The sequence below is a fragment of the Aedes albopictus genome, chromosome 3 (assembly GCF_035046485.1).
Source record: "Aedes albopictus strain Foshan chromosome 3, AalbF5, whole genome shotgun sequence".
NCBI lineage: Eukaryota > Metazoa > Arthropoda > Insecta > Diptera > Culicidae > Aedes > Aedes albopictus.
The window spans coordinates 308,579,239-308,590,913 of record NC_085138.1 but is presented as its reverse complement, the minus strand read 5'-3'; the positions used below and the strand labels follow the sequence as shown (position 1 = coordinate 308,590,913).

The window sequence follows — 11,675 nt, the reverse complement described above, 5'->3', positions numbered from 1 at the left end:
TTTTGTATGGGACCTTATTATTTATTGTATGGGTCGTCACGTTCTGTAAAACCCCCCCTCCCCCCTAAAAGCGTGACGTAATTTGTGCACGACCCCGATATTGTGTACATTTTTTAATGGTAAAATTCTAGCGCATTCTGAAAAAAAAAAATTGAATCGAAAGAAAAATCGGATGTAAAAAATCGATTCGGTCGATTTCGTGGGGCTTCAACATCGATTCAAAAAATCGATTAATCGGAACAAAAACATCGATGCAGCGAACATCGATTCAAAATTGCCCAACGCTAATCATGGCTGTCAGTAAGCTATCTCCTCTCTCTCATTCCCAGGGGTCCGGCTGAGGATTCTTTATTTGGCCTAGATTAATGAAAAATAGCTCACAAAAATGTATTCTCATTTATTTGTTTTATTTCATGAAGAAATATAAAATTAAATACCACAAATTTCACACGTAAAATACTGACTCATGCAAACTTTAAATCATTTGACACTCGCTTGCATCAAATTCACTCTTTCTTGCCAATGGTACACTCGCCATTGTAGGTGGCGCTAATATCCGCTGTACCCGTGCTCTCCGTCGATTCCGCCTTCTTTTTGGCCTCATTCCAGCTTTGCACTTTACCCGATCCAAAAACGATGAAGATAGCGCCCGACACCACGTACATGGCTGCGCTGATCAGGAAGACGCTCTTCCACTGCTCCATGGTGTTCTGGATATAGAGGAATGTAGAATGTGAGTTGATTTTACATTCATTGGGGTAAGATTTGAAATCATGACATTACACTTTCCGAGGTGAAATGTGCGACCAACATAGGCGCGATAAAGCCGGCTGTCGTGCCGAGGAAGTTCATCACTCCATACAGCGTCGCTACGAAATTCGGCGCCAGATCTTGTGCGTTGACCAGGTTTGTAATGGTGGAAGCACCGTTGACGCCCAAACATGCTACGATGAGCGATACGCACACCAACGGATCCTGACCGATGTACGGAAGCGCTATCAAGAAGGCTCCTGGGATGAGATGTGCTAAAATGAGAGAGAGTTCAGAGTTAGAATCTAGACTTTGATGTGTGGATATAGGCTCTTACAAAACAAACAGAATGATTTTCTGACGGCGGTTGTACTCATGAGATCCTTCTGCCGAATTAGATCTCCGATGTAGCCAAAGAAGAATCCGGAGAACATTCGCGCCAGATATGGCAAGCTGGATAAGAATCCAGCGTTAGATAAGTTGAATCCAAGCACTTCGTTCATGAACTTCGGTGCCTGCGTTATGAAGAAGTTCATACCCCAGAAGTTCCCGTAGTGTAGCAGCAGCAGTGACAAATATGGTAACGATGTGAACACCTTGCCCAACGGTGGCCATGACTTGGATTTGGACACCGTTCCTCCAAAAGTGTCATCGATGAATTTCTTCTCTTCCGCTGTTATCGTTCTGTGTTGCGCTGGTGAGTCTTCAATCAGACATACCCAGAGGACCGCAATCAGAAGAACGAATAGGGCCGATATGTAGAACGAGGCTGGCCATCCTAGTTGTTCGGTTATTATTCCGGCTATGGGCCAGGTGATTACTGTTCCAAAAGTACTTCCTCCTGAGATACACGCAATTACTTTGCCTCTTTCGTTTGGAGGAATCCATCGCGATATGAGATTGTGCAGACAAGGATACACGAAACCGGCTAGCAGCCCTATCACGGCTCTCGATCCAATTACCGTCCACGCTCCCAATTCAGCTAGAAGCGGAGTTACGGCAGTCGTTAACGCACAAGCCACAAACGAAACCGTTATCAGCAGTTTCGGCCCGAATCGCTCGGCTAGCAGTCCAGCTGGTAGCGATGTGAGCAAATATCCATAGAAATACGCTCCGAGAATGTTTCCTTGCGTTTTCTGATCCCATCGGTAGCGAGGTCCGAAATTTTGCAGATCTGGATCTTTATCAACCTCGGTTGACTCGCTCGTGAAGGTCGTTTCGTTTGCCGATTCGATCGTGTCATTCCACCCTGGCAATGTAAGAGTCGCACTCGCTGCGCTGGAGGTAGGAAGCGTGGCTGATTGGCTAACAAGCGTCGAATCGCTCAAGTTGGTTGCCTGTCTGGCTGTGGCCGTTGTTGGATGAACCATGGCTAGAATGTTGATGGACATGTTGACACGCAACATGAACGACGTTAGGCACGCGATGAAGATCATAATGGCCACGATTAGCCGTTTCGGGATGGCTCCTGCAAGAGACAAAAGGAAATTGAGGTGGACATTAATCAACGGTAACACGCGAAATTATTAATTATTGTTATGTATCTATTTAAATGTTTTTGTGAAGGTCGTGGATAAGAGTTACATTATCATTTTTATTTTGCCGTGCCGTAGACAGGCATTGTATATATTTTTTGTTATCAATGAAAAAAAAAAAACAAGCAAACAATTGAATTTTGAGCACTAGTCGTATTATTGGTGGAATCATTGAGTTAATATATGGCAGTTAATATATAGGAACAGATAGGCGGTTTGAGATGGGGATAAGAGGATTTCTTGGAATTTCAAGGAAGCCAGATGCTGTTTTGAGGAGACCTGGGAGGTTTAAGAGAGCTTTAAATGGTTTAAAGCCCTGTCAGGGGCGCTACAAAAGGTTTGTGGCCGGAGGGATCATATATGACCCCAGCGATTGAACACGGCACAATAGACGTGTTTGAGGCCAACGAAGTTGCGGCAGGAAAAACAATTCGGCTCAAAAACGTTAAAGATCACATTGGGAATGAGAGACGTCCTGGGCTTTAAGAAATCTTATGGAGACTCTGATCATTTATAAATTCCTGAAACATTCTTGAACCTCCTGACATTCCCTGGAACACCACTGAAACTTTCTGAAACGTCCCTGAAGTCCCCTTAAAAGGCATTCAAACACTCTTGCAAACCCCCCAGAAACTCTCTGAGTGAAGCGTCTTGAACCTCCCTGAAACCTTCGAAACCCCCTGATACGCTTTAGAATGCTGTAATCCCTTCTACCTTAAGGCCTCCTTAGACCCCCTGTAGCGCCCCTTAAATCTGAAACCTTTTAAACTAAAGTCTGGAGCTCCAAGACACACACCTGTAAATCCTCTGAAATGTCCCTGAATACCACTAAGGCACACTGGATCCCCTGGAACGTCCCTGAAAGATCATTCCTCTGGGACCTTTCTAAATGCCTCTGACAGACTCCTGAACGCTCCTGGGGTCAAGGGCGTAGCCAGCTTTTTGGTCAGAGGGGGGCAAGCACTCTTGGCAAATTTGTACCTACCAGCTTTAATACCTAAACGCAAAACGATGAAATTGAATATAATAACATTATATTCTAAAAGCATTATTTAACCTTTCAGCAGTCACGCTGTTGTATATTATACAATACAGGGTGCGGCAGGAAAAAATGCGAAAAGTTCAAGGCACTATTACACACTAAATATGGGATATATATGACTATTTTTTCATGACAGTGTATCAGTCAATGTCTATATTCTAGCACTGAAAAATAAAAATGAACATATTTGATGTTTAACGTGTGATAATTTTTTTTTTTACTAATTCGTTTATTTGGAAGGCTCGGGCGCCACATGAGCATAACTGAGCCGAAATATTTTGTTTTTTGTTTTTTTTACAATGATTTTACATTTTACAATTTATTACTGCCTTAAGCTATGTTAGTTTGGGAAGCCGAAGTACTCGCGGCTGTTTCGAGGTTAAGGATTGAGAAAAAAAAAAAATAAAATTGGGAAGGAGGGATTTATGGGTTTAAAACTAAATTATTTGCTAACTTATACTAAAACATTGATGGGACAAATTGTCCATATCTGTAACGGAACCAAAAAAAAAAAGGACTTTATCGGTAGAAAACGACAAGAAGAGGACAAACGGAAGGGGGTGACGACAGACAGGGGCGAACAACAAAACCAAAAGGCGGACAACGAAAACAAGGAACGTACTACATCAAACTCTGACATCAACACGTTTCAAAAACTGGTACATCAGGTTCATGTATTCCAAATCAAGTCCTGCCAACACTTCTCTAACGGGTTTCTGTTGTTTTCCTCGGACCCGGAGAATTTCATGCAGCTCAGATCTGACCTCACGATACTCATTGCATTGCCACACGACATGTTCGATATCCTGGTAAGCTACGCTACAGACACAGAGATTGCTTTCTGAGAGCCCAATACGGAAGGTATGTGCATTCAACAAATAGTGGTTGGACATCAGCCGACACATTACACGAATGAAATCGCGGCCTAAATCCAACCCTTTGAACCATGGCTTCTTCGACACCTGTGGAATGATGGAGTGCAACCATCTACCCATCTCTCCATCTCTCCATTTGTGTTGCCAGCTGATCAAGGTCTCCTGACGGGCCAATGCAAAAAATTCGTCGAAGGCGATTTGACGCTCGTAAATATCGCCTCCGCTAGCGCCCACCTTAGCCAGAGAGTCCGCTTTCTCATTGCCCGGAATTGAGCAATGTGAAGGGACCCAAGCTATGGTGATGATGTATGAGCGTTTGGACAAAGCACTCAACGTGTGATAATGTAGGCCTAATAAGCGGGTATAAATAAACTGCGCGCCCAATGGTCATTAAACAAAATGACTATAACAGTAACAAAATTAGCTTAAATTCGATGAACAACCAGACCACACTGATCCAGAGCCATGTAATTTCACATACCAGATGAAATAAGTACATATATTTGATGATATTGTAGAGAAAATCAAAAATTTTGTTTTATCAGATACGAAATTTAGCGACCAGTGTGATTTTCTGCGGTTTGAAAATTCTGGTTGTCTTCATCTTCAGGCGCCGCCCTGTAAAGGTTAGTGACCAAAATGGGAAAATTTTTAATTAACTTTTCAGAAAATTAGCCTATTATAGATCATGGAACGTTGAAACATAGATTGGTTAATGTCAAATGGACGAAAATGAGGTTTGAAGTTAAAAAACACTTTCGCATTTTTTCCTGCCGCATACTGTACGTTAAAAAAAAGCTCGTCTGATCTACATAAACCAACGTGGTGCTTGTAGCGGTGACCAATTTCTGCAAGATAAAGGATTTTTATTCACTTGTGCATTTATTTTCCCCTGATTTTTTTTTTGATAATGTCTAAAAACATTCATAAGAAATTATAGCTGAACTCTTTGGAAATAACGAACTCTCTTGAGGACTATCCTAGAATTTCCTGGTTTCTATATAAGTCCTTTAAAAAATATCTTCCAATACTATTCGCTGGAGGAATTCTTCCAGAAATTCTTGAAATAATTAAAAAAATCATCAGGTAATCCTGGAGAAGTCCTTGGGTACATCCCTGAAAAATTATTAAAGGATTTCTGAAATTTCCGAAGGAATTCCTGAATGAATTTTTGAAGAGAACCTGACAGGAATTTCTGAAGAAATCATTTGAGGAATTCCTGGAGCAATCCCAGGAAGAATCCCCGGAGCAATCCCTGGAAGATTTCCTGGATAAATCCCTGAAAGAACCTTAATCTCTGGAGCAATTCCTACAGGAATGACTGGAGGAAGCCTTGTAGAATCCCTGGAGGAATTCCCGGAGGAATCCCTGGAAGAATTTCTGAAAGTATACCTGGAGGAATTCATGCATAAATTATGGGAGGAATACCTAGAGATATATCTGAATAAATCTCTTAAGGAATTCCTGGAGGAAACCTTAGAGAAATTTCAGAAGGAATACGTGGAGGAATTCTTGGAGAAATCCCTGAAGGAATTGTTGGAGGAATCCCTGAAGCAATTCCTGGGAAAATCTGTAGAGAGAATCCTGGTGGAATGCCTGGAGAAACTTCTGCACAAATTCTTGGCGAATTATTGAAAGAATTTTTGGATGAGACCCAGCAGAAATTCCAGGAGAAATTTCTTGGATGAATTTTTAGAGAAAAAATCCTGGAGGAATTCGTGGAGAAATCTCCAGAGAAATTCTGGGAGAAATTGCTGGAGAAATTTCTGAAAAAATCCCATGAGAAATTCCAGGAGGATTTCCTGGAAGAACCCTTGGAGGAATTTCTGGAGGATTCCTTGGAGGAATCTCTGGGAATATCCCTGGAGAAATTTGTGAAGAAATCCCTGGAGAACTTCCTGTAGGAATCTCTGAAGAATTCCCTAGGTGATTTCCCTAAAAAAATCAATTGCTGACATAGTTTCTGGAGGATGTCCAGGAGCAATTCCTGGAGATATTCTTGAAGAAATTCCTCGGGTATTTCCTGGAGGAATTCCTGGATAAGTTCCTGGAGAAATTTCTGGATAAAACCCTGGAGGAATGCCTGGAGGAATTACTAGAGGTATTCCCGAGAGAATCGCTGGATAAATCTCTAGAGGAATTCTTGAAAGAATAACTGGATGAATTGATAGAGAAATATCCAGAGGAATTCTGAGAAATTTATATTTCTTTTTATGTTATTTTTCTTTTTTTGAAAAAAAAATCCCTTGAGAAATTCCTGGAGGAATTGCTAACGGAATTTCTGGAAAAAAAAATTGAAGGGATTCCTGAAGAATTCCTGACTCCTAGAGAAATTTCTCGAGGAAGCCATGATGAAATCCCTGGAGGAATCTCTACAGGAATTCCAGGAGGAATAACTGCACGATTTTTTGAAGAAATCCCTAGAGGATTTGCAGGAGGAATCCCTCAAAAAATCCTGAGGGTATTCCTGGAGAATTTCCTGGAAGAATTTCTGAAAAAAATCCCCAGAAGATTTTCTGGAAAAAATCTTGTAGAAATTTCTGACATAATTTCTAAAGGATGTCCAGGAGCAATTCCTGGATCAATTTCTAGAGAAGTTTCTGGAAGAATTCCTGAAGAAATTCTTGGGGTAATTCCTGGAGGATTTTTTTAATTTTTATTTCTGTGTATTTTAACTACTGAAAATTCTACACTATTTCCCGGAGGAGTTCCTGGAGAAATTCCTGGATAAAAGCCTGAAGAAATGCCTGGAGGAATTCCTGGAGATTTTCCTTTGGGAATTGCTGGAGGAATCCTTAAACGAATTCCTGGACGAATTTTTGGAGGAATTCGCGTAACAATTACTGGATGATTTTTCGGGGGAATCTCTAGAGGAACTCTGAGGGAAATTTCTGAAAAATGCCCTGAGAAATTCTTGACGGAATTTCTAGAGGAATTCTCGGTGAAATCCTTGAAGAAATTTTTGAAGAAATCACTGGTTGAATCCTTGGAGAAATTCGTGCAGAAATCCATGGAAAAATCTCTGAAGAAGTTCCTAGAGGAATTTTTAACGGAATTCCTAAAGGAATCCCTACAGCAATACTTGGAGGAGTTCCTGAAAAAAAATCTAGAACGTATTACTAGAGAAAATCCTGGAAGAATTTTTTCAGGATTTTCTGGAGAATTTCCTGGATCAATTGCTGACATAATTTATGATGAAATTCCTTGATTAATTCCAGGTGAAAATCCTGGAGGAATCTCTAAAGAAATTCCAGGAGAAATCCCTGAAGAAATTCCTGGATGAAATCCATGAGGAATGCCTGCATGATTTCTGAAGGTATCACAGGAAGAATTCCTGAAGCAATCCCAGGAGAAACTCCTGGAGGAGCCCCTGAAGCAATTCCTGGACGAATATCTGGTGGAATTCCTGGAGAAATCGCTGGTCCTGGAGAAATCTCGGCAAGAATCCAAGAAGGAATCCCTGGAAGAATGTCTGGAAAATTTCCTAGAAGAATGTCTTGGAGAATTCCTGATGTAATTCTGAGAGGATTGCCTTGAATTAGTTCCTGGAGGAATTCCTGGAGAAATCTTTGGAGGAATTCCTGTAGAAGTCTCTGGGAAAAATCACTTGAAGATTTTCAGGATAAATTTATGTAGGAATTCTTGATGGAATTCTAGGAAGAATCACGAAAGCTATTACTGGAGTAATACCTGGTGGAAGTCATCAAGGAATGCATTGAGGAAACCCTGGAGGATTCCTTGGGGGAATTTCTGAAAAAGATCTTGTAGCAATTCTTGGACGGATCCCTTAAAAATATCCTAGATGAAATTCTGAAGAAATTCGTAGATGAATCTCTTAAGGAATTCGTAGAGGACTACCAGGAATAATTACTAAAGAAATCGCAGATGGAATTTTCGGAGAAATTCTACAGGAATCTTTAGAAGAGTTCTGGAAGAAACTCGAGAAGGAATTCCAGAAACAATTTCAAGAGAAATTCCTGAGGTTATTCCTAAATATTTCCTAAAGGAATTCCTGGAGGAATCCTTAGAAGAGTTCGTGGAGAATCTTTAGAGGAATATTTAAAATAAGTTTTTTCCAGAAAGAATCACAGAAGGAATTCCCGAGTTAACCCATTAAAAAATCTTGGAGGAATCCCAGGAGGATATCCTTGACAAATTCCTGTAAGGATTAACGGACGAATCTCTAGAAATACTCCTGCAGGAAACTCTAGTCTATAAGAACTCCTGGAGGAATCTCTTGAGGCATTTCTGAAGGAATCGCTGGATGAATTTTTAGGGGAATCCCTGCATAAATTCCCAGAGGAATCCCTGGAATAATTCCTAGAACAACCTTGAAGAAATCCGCGGAGGAAGCCCTTGAGAATCCCTGAAGGAATTACAAATGGAATTCTTGGAGCAATCCTGAAGGAATTCTAAGAAGAGTTCGTGGAGGAACTGCTTGTGGAACCCTTGTAGCAGTTCCTGAAGGAATCCCAGCAGGAGTTCCTGAAGAAATTCCAGTAGGAATCCCAAAACTATTCCTAGAGGATTTCTAAGGGAATGTGTTAACAATTCCTGGAGGAACTTCCGGGATAATTCCTGGAGGAGTTTCTGAAAAAAAAATCCAAGAGGAACTCCTGAAGGAATTCTAAAAAGTGTTCCAGAGGGAATCCTTGAAGGAATTTTCAAATTAATCCCTGGATTTGTGCCTGAAAGAAACACAGAAGAAATTTCCGGGTGAAGCCTTGGAGAAATTCATGAAGGAAAACTTGAAGGAATTCCTGAAGAAATCCCATGAGAAATCCCGGAAGCAATCACATGAGGAATTCCTCGGAAAATCCCATGAAAGCTTTCCTTACAAATTCCTGGAAGAATTTCGGTTGGAAGAAAATAAGAAGGAATCCATATCTGCAATCATTTTTGGAATTTTTTGGATGGATTCCCAAAAAAAATGTTTTGTACAATAGAACTCCTGCATTAATTCTTAGCTAATTCCTGTAAAATTCCCTTAAGGATTTCTGTAAGATACTCCTGTTGAAATACTTCGAATTATTCCATATTGAATTATTGGAGCAATCTCTACTGGAATTCTTGAAGGAATATATGGAGGAATCCCTGAAGAAATCTCTGAAGGAACACTTACAGAAATACCTTAAAGAATTTCTGTTGACATTCATTTGGGAATCCCTAGAGAAATTCCTGGAAGAACCCTCGAAAAAAAAAGCACTGGAACAATCACTGGAAGAACCTCTAAAGATATCCTGGTAATTCCAGGAGGAATGTCTGGTGAAACTTATAGAGGAATTCTTGAAAATGTTTCTGGAGCAATCCATGAAGGAAAAAAATCCAGGAGGAATTCGTCGAGGCATCATTTCAGAAGTATTTGTAAAAAAATCTGAAGGAATCGTGGGAGGAATTCTTGGAGCATTTCTTATAGCATACTCTGAAATAATCACTATCGGAATCCTGCAAGATGCCCATGGAAAAATTCACGCAGGAGAAACTCCTAGAGAAGTCCTTTGTGGAATTTCAGAAAGAATTACTGAAGAAGTTCCTGAATAAATGCATAAAGCAATTCCTAAAGGTGTCCCTGAAAGAATTCGTAAAGAAATCCCAGGTATTTTCCTGTTAGAATGACGTTTGCTTGAATTGAATACTTGTGGAAATTAGCGTACTCTATAGCAGCATATGGTTCTTCAAAGTCCTTCCTATTCCCTACCGCAACCGTTTCCGGCATATTTGGACAATTTGGCATGCTGTTTTTGTATTCCATGAATAAACATTACAAAGTTTAGCCATTCAAGCTCGTTATTTGGTAAAATTTTATGATAAGATTGAAGTGGTTCTTTTCGAGAAATACTTGGCGAAATTTCATGTGGCTTTCAAGTAAAAAAGGTTTGTTAAGTGTGAATAAAAATCTTAGTTATTAGGATAGTTTATTTTTCGAGATATTTTTTCTGAAACTCTGAGTTATTGATTATTTTTGAGTTGACTCGGCCCCCCTTCCCCGTTCTGGCTACGCCCATGTAGAAGGACCGCGGGTTCGGAATCGTAGCGCTGCAGGAGGTGTGTTGGACAGGATCCATGATGCGAACGTTTAGAGGTAATCATACCTACCTAATTTATTATTTTGATGAGATATTTCTAAAATATGTACACTAAAACCTCAATTCATGCATGTTGTTTTTATGCACTTTTAATTTATGCACCTTTTTAATGCCCTGCATAAAAAGAGGGAAAGCTACTCAGAACCAATGTTGTGCATAAGAATTTTTGATAATGACGGTAACTATTGCAACGGAGGCCAGGTGGTGGTGAAAGGGATGAGCAAATGGAAGTCATAGGGGAGTTACAGTGGATCCCAAGGGGTTTCCGCGGGGTACCAGGAGATCTAAGGGGGGTTTTTGGGGGCCTGAGGGGGTTTTCGAAAGTATTGCAAGTTTCAGAGGATTTTCAATGAGGTTTCGAGGGTCTCACGTGCGTTACATGGGGTCCAAGTGGGTCTTAGAGGGATTCGGATGCATTAGGCACTGCCTAATAGGCAGGCGTTTATGGGGGTTCAGATGCGTTACATGGGGTCCGAGGGGATTTTAGAAGGATTTTGGAGGCATTTCAGGAAGTTTCAGAGGCGTTACGGAAGCGTTACGGAAGCGTTACGGAGGAGTTTTTGGGGGTTTCGGAGCGTCTCAGATGCGTTATATGGGGTCGTGGGAATTAAGGGGGATTTAGGGGTTTGGGATTCAGAGGCGTTACGGATGAGTTTTCTGGGGCTTTGGAGTGTCTCAGGTGCGTTACATGGGGTCAAGGGGATGTTAGGGGAATTTTGGAGGCATTTCAGGAAGTTTCAGAGCATTCAGTTCCGGCGGCATACAGAGGCGTTACGGAATCGTTACGGAGGAGTTTTAGGGGGTTTCGGAGCGTCTCAGGTGCGTTACTGGGGTCCGAGGTGGTATTAGGGGCATTTCAGGAAGAGTCAGATCATTTTCGGCGGGATTTAGAAGTGTTACGGAGGAGTTTTCGGGAGTTTCGGAGCGTCTCATGTGCGTTATATGGGGTTCGAGGGGGCTAAAGGGGGATTTTGGAGGCATTTCAGGAAGTTTCAGAGCATTTCCGGTGGGAACCAGAGGCGTCACGGAAGCGTTACGGAGGAGTTTTAGGGAGTTTCTGAGCGTCTCAAGTGCGTTATAAGGGGTCCGAGAGGGATCTTTGATGCGTTTCAGGAAATGGCACAGGATTTTCAGGGACCCCCTCCTAAAATCCTTTGAAACGTTCCTGAAATGCTATTTGATTTAAAGATGTTCAAACCACCTGATACGACACTACGATACGACCCTGAAATGCTATCATACGCCCCAAAAATCTCTAGGAACGCCCTTAAAATGCTCCTAAAACCCCCAGAAATGCTCTGAAATTACACTGAAATACCGTGAAACAAATTAAAACCTCTTGTAACGCCTTTTAAAGGCTCCTGAAATCTCCTGAATTGACCTTAAA

The 11,675-nt window shown here is 41.2% G+C and overlaps 1 protein-coding gene across 4 annotated transcripts in view; it reads right to left on the bottom strand.

Moving 5' to 3' along the window:
- Nucleotides 1–382: 382 nt before the first annotated feature.
- Nucleotides 383–11,675, bottom strand: part of LOC109431051 (sialin) — a 75,688-nt gene continuing 64,395 nt past the window's right edge. For all 4 annotated transcript variants that reach the window (XM_029865656.2, XM_029865657.2, XM_029865655.2 and 1 more), the window contains exons 3-5: nt 1,088–2,218; nt 784–1,025; nt 383–710 (exon numbers count right to left, since the gene is read on the bottom strand). In XM_029865656.2, coding sequence (XP_029721516.1) covers nt 507–710; nt 784–1,025; nt 1,088–2,218 — 1,577 coding nt within the window. In that variant the 3' untranslated portion in view covers nt 383–506. The remainder of the gene's footprint in view (nt 711–783; nt 1,026–1,087; nt 2,219–11,675) is intronic.